Source organism: Bos grunniens, chromosome 18 (genome assembly GCF_055505025.1).
Source record: "Bos grunniens cultivar Pamir isolate PY7600 chromosome 18, Bosgru_T2T1.0, whole genome shotgun sequence".
Taxonomy (NCBI): Eukaryota; Metazoa; Chordata; class Mammalia; order Artiodactyla; family Bovidae; genus Bos; species Bos grunniens.
The window spans coordinates 19,224,488-19,240,169 of record NC_141182.1 but is presented as its reverse complement, the minus strand read 5'-3'; the positions used below and the strand labels follow the sequence as shown (position 1 = coordinate 19,240,169).

General features: G+C 50.4%; 1 protein-coding gene across 3 annotated transcripts in view; it reads right to left on the bottom strand.

The window, feature by feature from the left end:
• The window catches only part of NOD2 (nucleotide binding oligomerization domain containing 2), a 34,108-nt gene extending 20,457 nt beyond the window's left edge, over positions 1-13,651 (bottom strand). For all 3 annotated transcript variants that reach the window (XM_086349489.1, XM_086349490.1, XM_086349492.1), the window contains exons 1-5: positions 13,564-13,651; positions 9,102-9,322; positions 7,449-7,915; positions 4,957-5,062; positions 190-2,005 (exon numbers count right to left, since the gene is read on the bottom strand). In XM_086349489.1, the coding sequence (XP_086205615.1) occupies positions 190-2,005; positions 4,957-5,062; positions 7,449-7,907 (2,381 nt within the window). In that variant the 5' untranslated portion in view covers positions 7,908-7,915; positions 9,102-9,322; positions 13,564-13,651. The remainder of the gene's footprint in view (positions 1-189; positions 2,006-4,956; positions 5,063-7,448; positions 7,916-9,101; positions 9,323-13,563) is intronic.
• Positions 13,652-15,682: the final 2,031 nt, after the last annotated feature.

The following is a 15,682-nucleotide window of genomic DNA, read 5'->3' as shown; positions in this document are numbered from 1 at the left end:
CATGAATTTCAACTATCCTTATCATAAGTTGAATCTAAGGTGCAGACTGATGAGGGATCTCCGCTAGGTCTTTGCAGAAAAGGGGCTGGGCCTGGACTCCTGGCTCCCAGCATAAAGGGGGCTCCCCTACCTGCACCAGGATGGCAGCATTCCCACAGTGCCCAGCCAGCATCACCCAGCATCACTCACTAAAGAGCTTTGCAGACGCCCAGGCAAGGCAGCAGCTGCTCCACGCCGATGTCGCCCACAGAGTTGTGGTCCAGCTGCAGGGCCACAGGCCGCCGGAGGTGGCGCAGCACGAAGGCCAGGGCAGCACACTCGGCCGGGCCCACACCGCAGAAGGTCAGCTTGAGGTGCCCAACGTTCAGCCTGCGAACGGCCTCCCACGCCAGTCGCTCCTCCTGCATCTCATACAGGCTCCGGATGAGCCAGAGGAAGCCAGGCAGGGCGTGCATGCTCTTGGCCTCACCCGGCAAGGCGGGTGGGATGGAGCGGAAATGCTCGCGGAGGCTGCGGGTCAGACACCGCCGGACACAATCCCAGCGCCGGAGCAGGGCCGTCTCAGAGGCCTGGCACTCCGCCAGCAAGCTCCGGTGCTCCTGTGACAACAGCCCCGCCAGGAAGGCCCCTGTGATCTGGAGGTTGTGCAGCTCGGCCCCCTGCAGCAAAGCAGCCACGCTGCCCTCTCTGCATCGGGAGCCCCGCAGGAACAATTTGGGCAGCACCCTGGCCAGTGGCGAGCTTTCAGGCCTGTGATCTTGGAAGAGATGTCTGAGCGAGGATGGCGGGGTGTCGGCACTGAGGGCGAGGTAGAATGCAGCAAAGAAGCACTGAAAAGTGATATGCAAAAATTCCAGGGGGGCTGTACTCCCAGGTACAACCCTCTTGGCAAGCACCAGGAAGCCAAGAGAAAGGTCCTCACTGTCGACATGTGCCGCCTGCAGCTGTTTGGCTGAGAACACGTAGCAGCATGTGCCCAGGCCCCAGAGAGCCAGGCGGCCGAGATGCAGGAGTGTGGGGAGCCTGCCCTGAATCAGGCTGGGTCCCAGGCCATGGGTGGCTAAGGGTAGCGGGGAGGCGTGCAGCAGAAAGTGCCGCAGGATCAGCAGGTACATATCCGTGGTGGTCTTTGGGGACCCCCGGCCCTGCAGCAACAGCTCCTCGTGGCACTTGGACACCATCCAGGAGAAGACAGGCAGGTGGCACAGACCGTGCAGGGCCGAGGTGGCTCTGAGCAGGCAGAGGAGGCGGTCGGCCACCCCAGGCTCGCGATGCCGCTTCCTCAGGTACAGTTCGATGCCCTCTTCCGAGAAGCCCTTGAGGCTGAGTTCCGTGCGCACGTGCTTTCGGAGGCTCGCCGATACCGCGCTGGGGCGGCTGGTCAACACCTTGCGGGCATTCTTTAGCAGGTTGCCCTGCAGAAGGTTGAAGAGCAGACTCTGGACTGACGTGGGGGCGGTCGGACAGCAGTGACGCTCCTGATCCGTGAACCTGAACCTGAACTCATCAAAGCCATCGAAGGTTAAGAGGATGCGCTCAGGGTGGTCAAGGAGGACCTGGAAGACGTCCTGGGGGCCAAGGTCGGGCCAACAGCAGTGTTCGAAGAGCAGCGTCCGCATGGACAGCGGTTTCACCAGGCACTGCAGCTGCCGGCAGCTAAATGGGAAGACGAAGAGAAATTCCTGGAAGGCCCGCCCGGAAGCCCAGAGCAGGTGCAGCTGCTGCAAGAGCGTGCTCTTGCCGCTGCCCGCCTCGCCCACCACCAGCACAGTGTCTGCCTCTTTGTTGAAATGGTCACAGGTGCTGAAGAGCTCCTCCAGGCCTAGGGTGGTAGGGCTCTGCTGCGAAGGTCCAGCCATGCCCACCTCCATCTGGATTTCCAGAACATTCTCTGTATATACTTCTTCCAGGCAAAGATTCTCTGCTCCATCGTAGGTGCTCAGGAAACGAGACTGAGCTGATATAACGGTCCTCAGCTTGGACACGTACTTCTTACAGGCGGCATCTGGAAGACAGAAGAAGAAACAGAGGAGCTGGGACCATGGTGAAAATGGGACCTGATGAGGGGTGGGCTGCCTCGAGGAAATGAGATGTGACGCATGGGCAGTGCCTGTCCTAGCTCTCCACTAACAAGCCATGGACTTGCGACTTAGCAGCAGCAGCAGCAGCAGCAGCATGTAACCTTCCTGAGACTCAGTTTTCTCCTCTATGGGACAGGAGAAGTGGTGGTCCCTACGTTTTGCGGGTAGGAACCCATGTAAAAACTTGCGGATCAATGAAGATAATGTTCTTTGTTCAGTGTCCAACACAAAGTGCTCAAAAGACATTGCCTAGCACCATTATCGTTACTGACATTGCAAAGAGCTCTGGAGAAGATCAGGAGCACTGTGCTGGGATCAGAAGACCTGCATTTTGATGTCTCTCCCACCATGATGGTTCAGTAGACTTAGATAAGTCCCCTCACCACTCAGCCTCAGCTGTTCTTTCTAAAGGGAAACAGAAGCCTTGAGGACACAGAAGCTCAGTTTCTGAAGTCAGATACACCTGAGTTTGAAATCTGGGTCTACCATCAACTTGGGCAAGCGTCTCATCCTTTCTGGCTTTAGCATTCTTATCTTTAAAACTGGGAGCAAACCACACCTTGAAGGATTGTTTTAGGAAGAAATGAGAAAAAGAAGAGTTTGGAAGAATGGTGACATACAGTTCACCCTCACAGAATGCTGTTTATTATCATTATGATTACTGGAAGCAGCAGGCACATCAGTGGCCCCTCTAAGGCACCCACATTCTAACTCACAGCATGTGTGAATATGTTAACTTACTTGCAAAAGGGATTAGACAGATGTGATTAAACTAAAGACCTTGAGATGGGAAGCTTATCCTAGTTTATGTGAGTGGAGCCAGCGGTGGATGGTACCTGGGCCACTGGGGCGCCCAGATCAAGGACCTGGACAATATTCCCTAATCAAGACCTACTTCCCCATCTTCTTCATACAACCGTCTGCAATACAAGTTCTCATGTCTAGGATGTGTCCACAGGGGTGCTGTTTTTCCTTTTGTTGTTGTTGTTCAGCCACTAAGTTATATCCGTCTTTTGGGGACCCCATGCAGTCAACACGCCAGGCTTCCCTGTCCTTCACTATCTCCCAGAGTTTGCTCATAGTCATGTCCACTGTGTTGGTGATGCATTTCACCTTCTGCTGGCCTCTTCGCCTTTTGCCTTCATCGTCCTCATATTATACCAACATGAGCAAACCACTCCCAGGGTCAGGGGTTAGTTCTTTTTATAGGAAATTGAGAAGTGATGGTCCAGAGCCCCAGGCGGTAGGACCACAGAGTATCACAGACTCACTGCCCCCAACCAGGTACTGACCCATTTGTTCTCAACTCAAAGCCTAAAAGGTAATTCTCACAGAGCGCTCTGAGCACACTGAAGCTGTATTTATGGTCATTCAAAGGACAGGCCCTGTGATTGTTGTTTCCTCTTCTGTTCCCAAAGCTGATGACTGTCTTTGCCCTTAATGCCACCTGGATAAACTAGGAGCATTGAATAGAGACTGCAAAATATATATATTTTCCTAATACTTTGATTTTGCATGCAGGATTTCCAGCTGCCAACAATCATATCAAAATTCTCTAGGGGAAAAAATGTTCTCCTTTTAAAAACAAACACATATCAATTGTCACCTTTGGAATTGTCACCTTTGGGAATCTTGCACCATGGCACAGCGTTAACCATGCGTGAACAGCCAGCTGAGGTTGATGATACCAATAGCAAATATTAACCAAGGGCTAAGCAGGGTACCACGTTCGGAGCTATGCATCCCCTGGTGTGTACTGATGCCTGCGCTCTGTTCTTAGGTGAGAGGGTGCAGACCCAGATGCCAAGCACAGGCTTCCAGGCATCCTTCCTTCAGGGGGCAGAGCCCGAGGTGGTAAATCCATCTGTCAGCATCATGCACAAGTCAGGGGGCCTTGATGGTAACGAGCTTTCCTGACGGTGATACAGGATTAAGACACACGAGGCTTGCATCCTCTCTTTACAACCAATGAGCTCTTCTCCCAAGAAAAGAGGAAGTATGGGTGCAGATGGTCTAAAACCAGATCCATCCTCCCCTATCTTGTTACTCAACCTCCCTGCCCCAGTTTCCATATCTGCAAAGTGGAGGAAATAATACCTGCTTCTCAGGGTTGTTGCCAAGGACAGACATCATAAATAAAGCACTTGGCAGGATGCCTGGGATGTTCGAGCTGTGCTATCCGAGCCTCTCCCATTCCTGAGTTGGGTCGGTGACCATGTGAGATGAGAGATATCACATTATCTAAATCCATTTGGCTCCTAAGTTTCTGATGAGTAGCTAAACTGCAGAGATCAAGAGATACCAGCCATCAAAAAGTGTTTCTGTATCTTTCCAATACATGTAAAGAGAGAAGGGCCAGTAAGAAAGACCAGTATTAGCCCTCAAGACAAAGTTGCTCCAGTGATCACTCTGCAGGGTAAAAAGAAGTAAAAGCAAACCCTAATAGTACACACATTAATTCTCCCAACATCCCAATGAGACAGTGTTGGTATTGTTATTGTTGTTTAGTCACTAAGTCATGTCTAACTCTTTTGCAACCCCACAGACTGTAGCCTACCAGGCTCTTCTGTCCGTGGGATCGCCCAGGCAAGAATACTAGAGTGGGTAGCCATTTCCTTCAGGAGATCTTCCCATACCAGGGATCAAACCTCCATCTCCTGCATTGGCACGTGGATTATTTACCACCGGGCCACCAAGGAAGCCCCAAAACAGTAGTGATATTACCCTTAAAATGAGACGCTGAGTTTTACGGAGGTTTGCACAGCCAGTAAGTGAGATTCTACCTGACAAGTCTCATGCTGATGTTTTTGCTCTTCACCATGAATCTGAAAGTCTTCCTTTCCTTTTCTGATAACTGAAAAGAACACATATATACCTTCAAAAGGCAGGGCCAATGGGACCGGTAATTCCTGAATACACTGTAGAAGAAAGGCAGCCAACCCATTTGCCTTCACTGTGGCGAGATCAAGGAGCCTTCTTGCCTGTGGGGAAAGCAAAAGTCATTATTTATCCAGAAAGGCAAATGGAGAGGTGTGAGAAGGTCTCTACCAACTATGGCAATGCCATGAGCCTCTCTCTTCCACCACAATAAAAGGCCAGAAAAACATCTGCATGGTAAGATGCATTTAAATAAATCAATGCAGTATCAGGTGGTGAAATGAACACTTGAACACACATCCAATGTGGTTCCCTCTTAAGACTCATTGAAAGAGTGAACAACTTAAAAAAAGAAAAAGACATAACTCTATAAACCTGCAAGAATGGGAAAAATAATTCTTGGAAGATGGAAATCACTTGAGTGAGTAGTGATTTCTTCGAGTCTCTGAAATCCCCACAGGGACTACAGCACAAGGCGCAGCGGCAGGTTTCAGGCACTCTAGTGATGGAGGACCACAATGCAGCTGTTCTAAGACACTCGAACACAGATACTATGAACACTTTAAAGCAGCCTTGAGCAGGCTTTACCTAAACTCACCTGGACACCAAACACATACTTCAGAAACAGACAAAAATCAAAACTAGAAAGTCCCCTTGACATTTTGAGACCATACACATTCCTTTACTTAGAGCAGTCTTATGGCTCCTCCATCATCTGAAACATTGCTCAAACATCATCAATGATTTTGCTCTTCAAAGATGCTATCAATAAATTACACATGAGAGCTTCCCAAAAGAAGCAAAAATTGATGTGAAATAATTTTTCAAGCAAATGTTTAAAATTCAAATGAGAAAGCAGACAGCACTGTGAATGAACTATACTCCAATAAATCTTTTAAAATAACATTATTACAAAATAAAAAATGAAATAAACATCCTAACACTGCAATGTATTCCAGTGCATTCATTAATAATTCATTATTTCATCAACAAATATTTCTTGAGTGCCTACTATGTACAAGGTTCTCAGCACAATAAGCTTTAAGACAGAAACTGGTACATAGTAGGCATCAAAATAGATTCATATGGTTCTAATCAATTAATTAATTAAATTCTAATTAATTCAATTAATTAGTCAAAGCCCTGGGTTTAGCACTGGCCTTCTCATTAACTACTGTGAGCTTTTTCTCACTTTTCTGAGACTCAATTTCCCAATCCATAAAGTGGGCTGTTAATGACTGTTCCATCTGCATTACAGGAGACCTGAGGTCCACTCTTTGGGAGAAGACAAAACAAAGAGCTTCAGAAGTACCCCAAAGACATTTTTCTGTTCTTGTGGAATGGCATCTTCAGAGGCAGTTATCATAACCCTGAATGTTTATGAGCGAATGCAATTTCATATAGAAGTCCTATGTGGGCATTTAAACTACATAAGTACATCGTGTTTTGTATTAATTATTAAACACAGATTTAACTTAATAAATTTTTGTGATCTGTTGAGCTGTTAATTTACAGCGGACGGCACTAAAAGCTAACAAGCACAGAGCATCACCAGTTACCCAACTGATAGTAACAAACAGTGAGCTGGTGAGCGCTTGCTGGTGGTTTAGTCGCTAAGTCATGTCCGACTCTGTGACCCCATGGCCTGTAGCCCGCCAGGATGCTCTGTCCATGGGATTTCCCAGGCAAGAATACCGGAGTGGGTTGCCATTTCCTTCTCCACAATGAGTGCTTACTGTGTGCTGGGTACTGTTCTAAGAGTTATATAGCTCACCTCATTGAATTCTCCCAAGACCTTACTAATGTTTCCCAGATGAGGAATCTGAGACAGGAGAGATGAAGTAATGAGAGCTTCCACAGAGAAATCTGAAGTCACAGGCCTTGAGCCTGCATCATCCTGACTTCAGAATCCAAGATGCTCACCACCACAGAACAGCATCTCGCATCAGAAGTGGCATGGCACCAAAAAGCCACAGCAACTTTCACCTTCCCAGACACCTTCATTTATTTATTTTTATTGATTAATTTTTGCCACAACATGTGGGATCTTGGTTCTCTGACCAGGGATCAAATTCTTGTGCCCGGCAGTGGAAACGTGGAGTCTTAACCGCTGGACGGCCAGGAAAGACTGCTGGCTCCCAGGTGACACAGCGGTAAAGAATCCCTATGTTAGTGCAGGAGACAAAGGAGACTTGGGTTCGATTCCTGGGTTGGAAAGATCCCCTAGAGAAGGAAATGGCAACCCGCTCCAGTATTCCTGCCTGAAAAATCCCACAGACAGAAAAGCCTGGTGGGCTACAGTCCATGGGGTCACAAAGAGTCTGACAAGACTGAGCACGCACACACACACACGCATGCACACACCCACGCACCTTTAAAGGAGGAGGACTATGACCCACATCTCCCCACAGGCCTGATTTCATGAACTAGTCTCAGTAACTAAGCACACTTTTCCTCTGAAATATGACAAGCCAAGAGGGAAGTGCTTACCCGCTGGGATGAAGTGAAGATGGGCCGCCTGATTTCATCAGTTTCGTACTGGCTGATGAAACCCCGCTGCTGTGTCAGGTCCAGCACACCCTCCACGTGGCCGTAGAGTCTCCTGACGATGGCTGGTCGGTGACTCTGCAGGTCACGGGCTGGGTGGGGTGAGTGGGGGTCCCAGGAGCTGGGAAGCTCAGGGGGCTGGCTGTCGGCCTGGGCCTCCCGCACAGCTGCAGTCAGTTGTTCACAGCCCCAAGCACCCTTATTCCAGATGGTGTCCAGGAGGCGCCTGGCCAAGTGGGAGATGGGCTGCCCCACGAGGCTAAGCCCCTCATAGTCCTCCCAGGAGAGGACTTCCCGGGAAAGCAGCCGGTCCAGAATACTCTCAAAGCCCTCCAGGGACCCCGAGACCAGCAACTCCACCAGTTGGCTTCTCTGTGTCTGAAAAGCATCTTGTGCGCACATTTCACAATCTGGGAGGAGAATGAGGTCAGGGCAGGGCTTCTCAGAAAGCAGGCGGAGGGTAGTGGAGAGGGCAAGTCTGCCCCACCCTGAGACCAAGCCAGCCACGGCTATACCCTCAGACACCACCAAGGCAAGCTCCCCATTGTACAGATGTTCAAACTGAGGCCCAGAGAAGGCAAACTGGCTTGTGGTCTCACAGAGGGTCTGAAGCAGCCAGGAGTTAAATTAAGGCCCCTGGCTCCCACATCTATGCGTCATGCCTGGTTTAACAGGTTTATGACTTCCTTGGTGGTTCAGTGGTTAAGAATCTGCCTGCCAATGCAAGGGACACAGTTTGATCCCTGTTGCGGGAAGATTCCAAATGCTGCAGGGCAACTAAGCCTGTGTGCCACAGTTACTGAGCCCGCACCAAAGAGCCTGCATGCTGCAACTATTGAAGACCGTATGCCCTGAATAAAGCCTGTGCTCTGCAACAAGAGAAGCCACTGCACTGAGAAGCCCACATGCCACCACTACAAAATAGCCCCCTCTCACTACAACCAGAGAAACCCCATGGGCAGTAGTGAAGAACTTTTGGTGCTCTGTCAAAAATAAATACAAAGTTTTTTTTTAATTTAAAAAGGATTCTGTTAATGTTAGGAGCAATGTCTCCCAAGGAATCAGGGAATCATTTCTCAACGAGAGGTCCCTTCTATGTTGGTTGGATTCACGCTACCATAGCTCTCTCTTCAATAATGGCTAATGTTTATTAACTGACCACATATAATGTGTCAGGCACCATCCTAAGTGCTTTCAATTAACCCCGCCAACCACTCTGAATTTGGTACTAGGATCAGCCCCACTTTACAGATGAAGAAACTGAGTCACAGAGACGCTTGGTGACTTGTGCAAGCATTGAAAGCTAGACGAGGCAGAGCTAGGATCTGAACCCCAGCAGAGCAACTCCAGACGGCATACCTTATTGGGGTTCCCTACAGAGGCTCGAGCCCAGACCTCTGTACATAACCCACGGCGACCCCCAGAGGCAGACCCAGAACACTGCTGTGAAGATGCCAACCCAGGTGAAGTGAAACTCGTGGTGCATTTCAAAGCCTATGGATGCACTGACTCCCATCTACTGCTCCCCTCCCCAAATGCCCAGGCCCTCCCCCCACCACCACACACCGTGTGCTGTCACCTCTGCCAATGGCTTACCCTGGGCTCAGCCCTCAGACTCTGGGTCCTGGGAGTCCGTGGGAAGCGATCTCACAGAGCTCCAAGCCCTGGCAGGGTCCCCACGCAGCAGAGGAAATCTCTCAGCAGGTTCCCTCCTGTGATGGTCACGGAGTCCAGAGACGTGGGCTGGTGCAGTGCCCACAGAAAGCGAAAGTAAAAGGACGTAGGCATGGGAACTGAAGAGGAACTCCAGCGTCTGTCTACAAAACAGGGACATTCCAGGAGACTGAAGGGAGCAGACGCCAAGGGGCTTGGAAAGTCTGCCTTTTCCCTATTGGTTCTTTATGTGCCTAACTCCCTTCTTGGCCCGAGTGGAAGCCTGGGTTTTACTCATCCTGGCATCTCTAAGCCTGGCATGGAGCTGGGCCATGGGGAAGTACAGTGAGAATGTTCATGAATCAAAAATCCACTGAGGGAAGGGGTGGGGCTGGAACATTCTGTACCCGTCTTCATATGCCAGCCAAAGGAAGGGAAAGGAGAGATCGCAGCTCAGAATGCTGCCAACATGTAGGCTGGAATTCCTGTGCTGGCCAGATGAGGAAACTGAGGCAGCCAGGTAGCCCACGAGTCTGGCAGCTTTGGGGGCTCTGAATCCCCAATGCGGAGGCCACTGTAAACCAGAAAGGAACACAGTTCTCTCTGGCCAAGCAGGCCTCCTTCCTGTGCCCAGTGCCAAGCAGAGGAGTCCAGAGGATAGAAGTGGGGAGAGGGGAGAAGAGAGAACAAGACGGGGTAGCACAGGCTCTGGGCTTGACACTGGAGTGGTTCTCGGCTATGAAAACAGCAGGTCCATCACCACGCCTGCCCAGGTCCTCCACAAACAGCCCAGAAATGGGGTCTGCACTTCACCTCGAACCCAATGCCCAGAAGACCCATGTGCAGCCAGGAATTAAAGAAGCTGAAGAGTTCAGATGAGATAGGACATTGCCTGCCCCTCTCAACCAGAGGAGGCCTAAGGACAAACAGTGGCCCTCTCCTCTGCATCAGGAGAATCTGGATCACTCAACCCCCGATCCGCAAAGATCATTAGGTTTAGAGTGCATGCTCAGTCGCTTCAGTCGTGTCCCACTCTTTACGACCCTACAGACTGCAGCCCTCCAGGCTCCTCAGTCTATGGCTTAGAGTAGGCATGGCCAAGTCACCTGCAGGCAGGACTTACGTGGCACAGGACTGGCAGGTCTCGATTTGCCCACAGACTCCACGTCTTTCCTGGGGAAACCCCCTACAGGATGGGCAGAGGCCAGAGCTGGCCAAGCAGATGTGAAGAATTACGTAATTCTCAGCAGTTCTGGCACAAAGCTTTTGGCCTCCACCATGACTGGCACAGAGAGACCCCACCAAGCCTAATGATCTTTGACACACCTACAAATACGTTCACCCACAAGGGGACGAGCTACAGCTAAGCCAGGACCCTCTGCAAGCCTGCCAAGTCTGGGTCAGTCGACAGATGCTTGAGGCATGCCTATCAGACTTGTGATGTCAGGGTACCCAGAGAAGGAGGCAAGCCCTAGCCAGAAGATTTGGCAGTCTATCCTCCCACCAAGAGCTGGAAAGTCCCATCTCTGTCCTAGCCTTCTTCCAGAAACCTCAGAGCTGGGAGAATCTCCAAGTATCAATCTTGCCAGCACTCTGTGTCTAAGAAGGCATTGTCCTTTCTCATCCTAAACATTCAGGGCAAAAGACCTGGCCCGTTGCTGCCCTCACTAACCAGTACAGGAAGTTCCTTATCATGTCTAACCAAAGTTTTCCCTGCTTCAGTTTAAATTGCGAACGATAGAAAACAGATGTCCACTCAACACCTATTTCATAAAAACTGTCCCTAAAATCCTACCTCTTGCCCCTTTATTCCCTGCCCAGACTTCCCCTCGTCAGACTAAACCAATCAGCCTCTCTCCATTACCTTTTCTTCTCCACTTTAATTACTGCAACTTTGAGGTCATTATAGTCTTTTCTCGAGGAGGGTACGGTCTATGCAAAGAAAGGGGCACTTCCTTACTGAAACAGAGGGTCAAATGGAAGGGGCAACCCACACGGGGCCCCCGCTTATCCCCAAGCCTAGGGCAAGCCCTGATCCCTCCTTCCTTCCTGAGACACAGCCGGTCTGGTTTTTCTGGAGCCCTGAGCCATTTGATTTGCCTAAGTGCTGAAATCTCAGCCTGCTGGACAGCTGCAGATAGGAAAGAGAGGGAGGCCCCAGAAGTTCACCTTCTGAGCTGTCCAGCTCTTGTCAGGGGCCACGCCTCCCCTGGGGCACTGGACCTATCGCCCCCTCACTTACTGCAGCATGCTCCATTCTTGCCCCCTTCACCAAGCTTCTCACCGGGAGAGCTGTTCTCAGCAGCACAGACACATAATGTAATTTCTCCACCTAACCCCATTTCTCTGCTCCCTTCACAGCAGGACTCCCGAGCTGTCGTCTGTACTGCTCTCCTCAAGCTCTCCCCTCCTGTCCCCTCTGGCCTCCAGCTGCTTTTGTCATGGCCCCTGCTGACCTCCAGGTTGCTGGATTCTCAACGCTCACTTGTTGGCTCTGCCAAAGGCATTCGTCATCATCACTCCCTTTCTTCTCCCTGAAGCATCTTCTGTGTTCCCTCCAGAACACCCCCACTCTCTGATTTCTCCTCCCATCTCACTGGCTGTTCTTTTGTCTCCTTGGCTAATTCCTAATGCTACGAGCTACAGAACTCCCTGGTGGGACCTCTTTTCTCTGAATGACTCTCGCCCTAAGTGAGCTTGTGGCTTTAAATACCAGCTATCTGGTGATGATGCTCTAAATTTTATTTCCAGCCCCAATGTCCCCACTAAGCTTTTCCAACTGCCTAATGGGATGCCCAATGGGCATCTCAAACTTCACAAGCGTAAAACCAAACTCCAGATCTTCCCCCTAAACAGGTCCCATTTCAGTCACTCAGTCATGTCTGACTGACTCTTTGCGATCCCATGGACTATAGCCTACCAGCTCCCCTGTCCATGGGATTCTCCAGACAAGAATACTGGAGTGGGTTGCCGTGCCCTCCTCCAGGGGATCTTCCCAGAGACCCACGTCTCAGGCGTTGGCAGGCGAGTTCTTTACCTCTAGCGCCACCTGGCCCCATACCTCATCCCTCTTGCCTGCTTTCTTTCTCTCTATAGCACTTATTACTACCTGACATGTCGTGTATTTACTTATTGACAGCTGTCCAACTCCTTTCCAGAAAACGAACCCCACGAGGGCAGGGAATTTTATCTGATGTTTTCTTTGCTGTACCCTCAGTGTCTCATCCAGTGAACTGATCGAGACTGTATGAACGAATTAAAAAATGGATTTCCTCTGCATGGTTCTAGGAGCCAGAAGTGGAGCCAAGGGGTGGAATCTGCAAGCCACAGACTTTTGACTAAATGAAGCCAGAGCTACAGGACGCTGAACAGTGTTTCTTAAGTAATGAGCTCCCCAACACTGAGCATAGGTATTTGAGGGATCGTGTACCGGGTGGGAGGTTAGCAGGCTAGATGGGGTCCCTTCCAGCCTCAGATCTCAGAATGCTGATTGGTGAAGGGGATCTGAGTAATCAGTCAATTTAGGAGCAGAGTGATTAGGAGAGTGAAGGAATGTCACTCTGGTCTTCACCAATGGGGTCTTCTCTCTATGGAACAGGACCCTGTGCCCAGAGAACAGCCTGTGGGGAGATGGAGCCCACCACTGGGAGAAGCCCAAGAGCTCAAAAAAGAAGGAGAGAAGCAAGAACAGACTGGGAGCCAAGGGTTCAGCTGGGGGAGCCCTCCTGGAGGAGATGGAGGAGGCGTTTGAGTTTGTTGCAAAGCAAGGAGGACCAGATGGCTGTTCCTCAACAGGAGGAGAAAACGCAAGGATGAACGGCACAAAAGATGCGGCGCTGGCAGGCCCTGGTGTGTGTGGGTCTGGGCAAAGATAGGATTGGGGATGGGCAGGGGTCTCCACACCCACCAGTGAGGAGGTGGAGGCAGGAAACTCCCAGGACAGTTACCAGGCAGGGTTAGAGAGCATCCGGGCACTCTCATTTATACCCATCCACTCACAAGCAAGGCGAAACTGGGTAAACTGAGGGAGAGAGGAGGAGGCTGGACAGAAAGTAGCTCCCGCTCAGAAATCTGAAGCCTGGCCGGCCGGCGCCTCACAACTTCATCGTGGACTTTCTCCCTACACACAACCTCGACCCCCAAATCACACCTCTCTATAGAACTCAGAGGCTCGAGGGACGAAAGTTCTGCCCACGCCGCTCCCCCTCTAGCCTCTTCACAGACCGCCAGGAGGCTCCCCAACCTCCAGATGGCCCCTTTCCTTCTAGACTCCGGGACTCCCGAAGGGGAAACCGAGGCAGCTTCATCGAGAGCCTGGCGGCCTGGACGGCAGTCAGGTGTCCCAATCCCAGGAGCGGGACCCTCGGCGCCCGCTGTCCCTCGCGCTGGGCTCAGGAGCACTCACCCCTGGCAACCGGGCTCCTCAGTGCAGCTTGAGTCTCCACTAGCCTGCTCGGCACCGGCGAGACTAGGCGGCGCTGGTGTTCCGCCCCGCCCCCATCCCGCCTCCGCCCCGCCCCCACCCCGCACACACCCCTTCCCGGCCACGCGCCCAACTTGCCCCGCCCCCTCTGCCCGGCAGCCCCAGCGCTCCCGGCCCCGCCCCCCACCTCCTGGGAGTCGAGAGCCAGAGGGACCCAGGCGGCCTGAGCACACAGGGCACACACATACACACGCAGAGATATACTTTGAATTGAAAAGCTAGGTAAGCTGTTGGGGTCAGTATTGCCTGTCTCCGCTTTGAGGGTCAGTAAGTCAATAGTCGTCTTGTTGTTGTTTTTGTTCAGTCGCTCAGTGGTGTCTGACTTTGCCACCCCTTGGACTGCAGCACGCCAGGCTTCCCTGTCTTTCACCATCTCCCGAATCTTGATCAGACTCATGTCCATCAAGTTAGTGATGCCATCCAACCATCTCATCCTCTGTCGTCCCCTTCTCCTCCCGCCTTCAATCTTTCCCAGCATTAGTCTTTCCCAATGAGTCCAGTCTTCGCATCAGGTGGCCAAAGTATTGGAGTTTCAGCTTCAGCATCAGTCCTTCCAATGAATATTCAGGTCTGATTTCCTTTAGGATGGACTGGTTGGATCTCCTTGCAGTCCAAGAGACTCTCAAGAGCCTTCTCCAACACCACACTTCAAAAGCATCAATACTTCAGCTCAGCCTTCTTTATGGTCCAATTCTCACATCCATACATGACTACTGGAAAAACCATAGCTTTGACTACAGGGACCTTTATTGGCAAAGTAATGTCTCTGCTTTTTAATATGCTGTCTAGGTTTGTCATAGCTTTTCTTGCAAGGAGTAAGCATCTTTTAATTTTATGGCTGCAGTCACTGTCCACAGTGATTTGGGAGCCCAGGAGAATAAAGTCTGTCTTTGTTTCCATTGTTTCCCCATCTGTTGGGGATGGGGAAGTGATGGGACTGGATGCCATGATCTTAGTTTTCTGAATGTTGAGTTTTAAGCCAGCTTTTTCACTCTTTCACCTTCATCAAGAGGCTCCTTAGTTCCTCTTTGCTTTCTGCACTAAGGGTGGAGTCATCTGCCTATCTGAGATTTAGTCATCTAAAGCCTTCCTATTGCGAAGTCCCAGGACAGAGTTCTCCCAAGTATGATGGTTACATGTTAGGTAACAGTGGACAGGGCATTTAAACTTCTTCTTTTTACATTTTTCTTTCAATTCTTCCAAGTTGAGGCACACCATCTCAGTTTAGTAATAACAGGGCTTGAACACCTCTCTAACACTGCCTAGTCCGGTTGGCTCTGTGACATTACCTAACTAGAGTTTACCAGAATTCTTTTTTACATTAAATTTATTTTATTTTATGATTTCTTATTTCTGGGAAGTGATTGCTACTTTTTCATTGAACGTATCGCTTCACCCTGGTGGCTCAATGGCAAAGAACTTGCCTGGCAGTGAAGGAGATATGGGTTCGATCCCTGGGTCAGAAAGATCCCTTAGAGAAGGAAATGGCAACCCACTCCAGTATTCTTGCCAGAGAAATCCCATGGACAGAGTAGCCTGGCCGGCTACAGTCCATGGGGTCAGAAAGGAACTGGACACGACTTAGAGACTAAACAACAACAACAATTAGTATAAACAATCCCTTTAAAACATTTGTACTTGGAAATTTTTAAATGTGAAGTCAATTTCAAGGGAAAATAAACTGACACTGACGTAGTGCTTTATAGACATTGAGTTAATCCTACCTACAGGATATTTGCTCAGTTCAGTTCAGTCGCTCCTGTCCAGCTCTTTGTGACTCCATGAACTGCAGCACGTCAGGCTTTCCTGTCCATCACCAACTCCAGAGTTTACTCAAATTCATGTCCATCGAGTTGGTGATGCCATCCAACCATCTCATCCTCTGTCGTCCCCTTTCCTCTTGCCCCCAATCCCTCCTAGCATAAGGGTCTTTTCCAATGAGTTGGGTCTTCGCATCAGGTGGCCAAAGTATTGGAGTTTCAGCTTCAACATCAGTCCTTCCAATGAATATTCAGGGCTGATTTCTTTTAGGATGGACTTC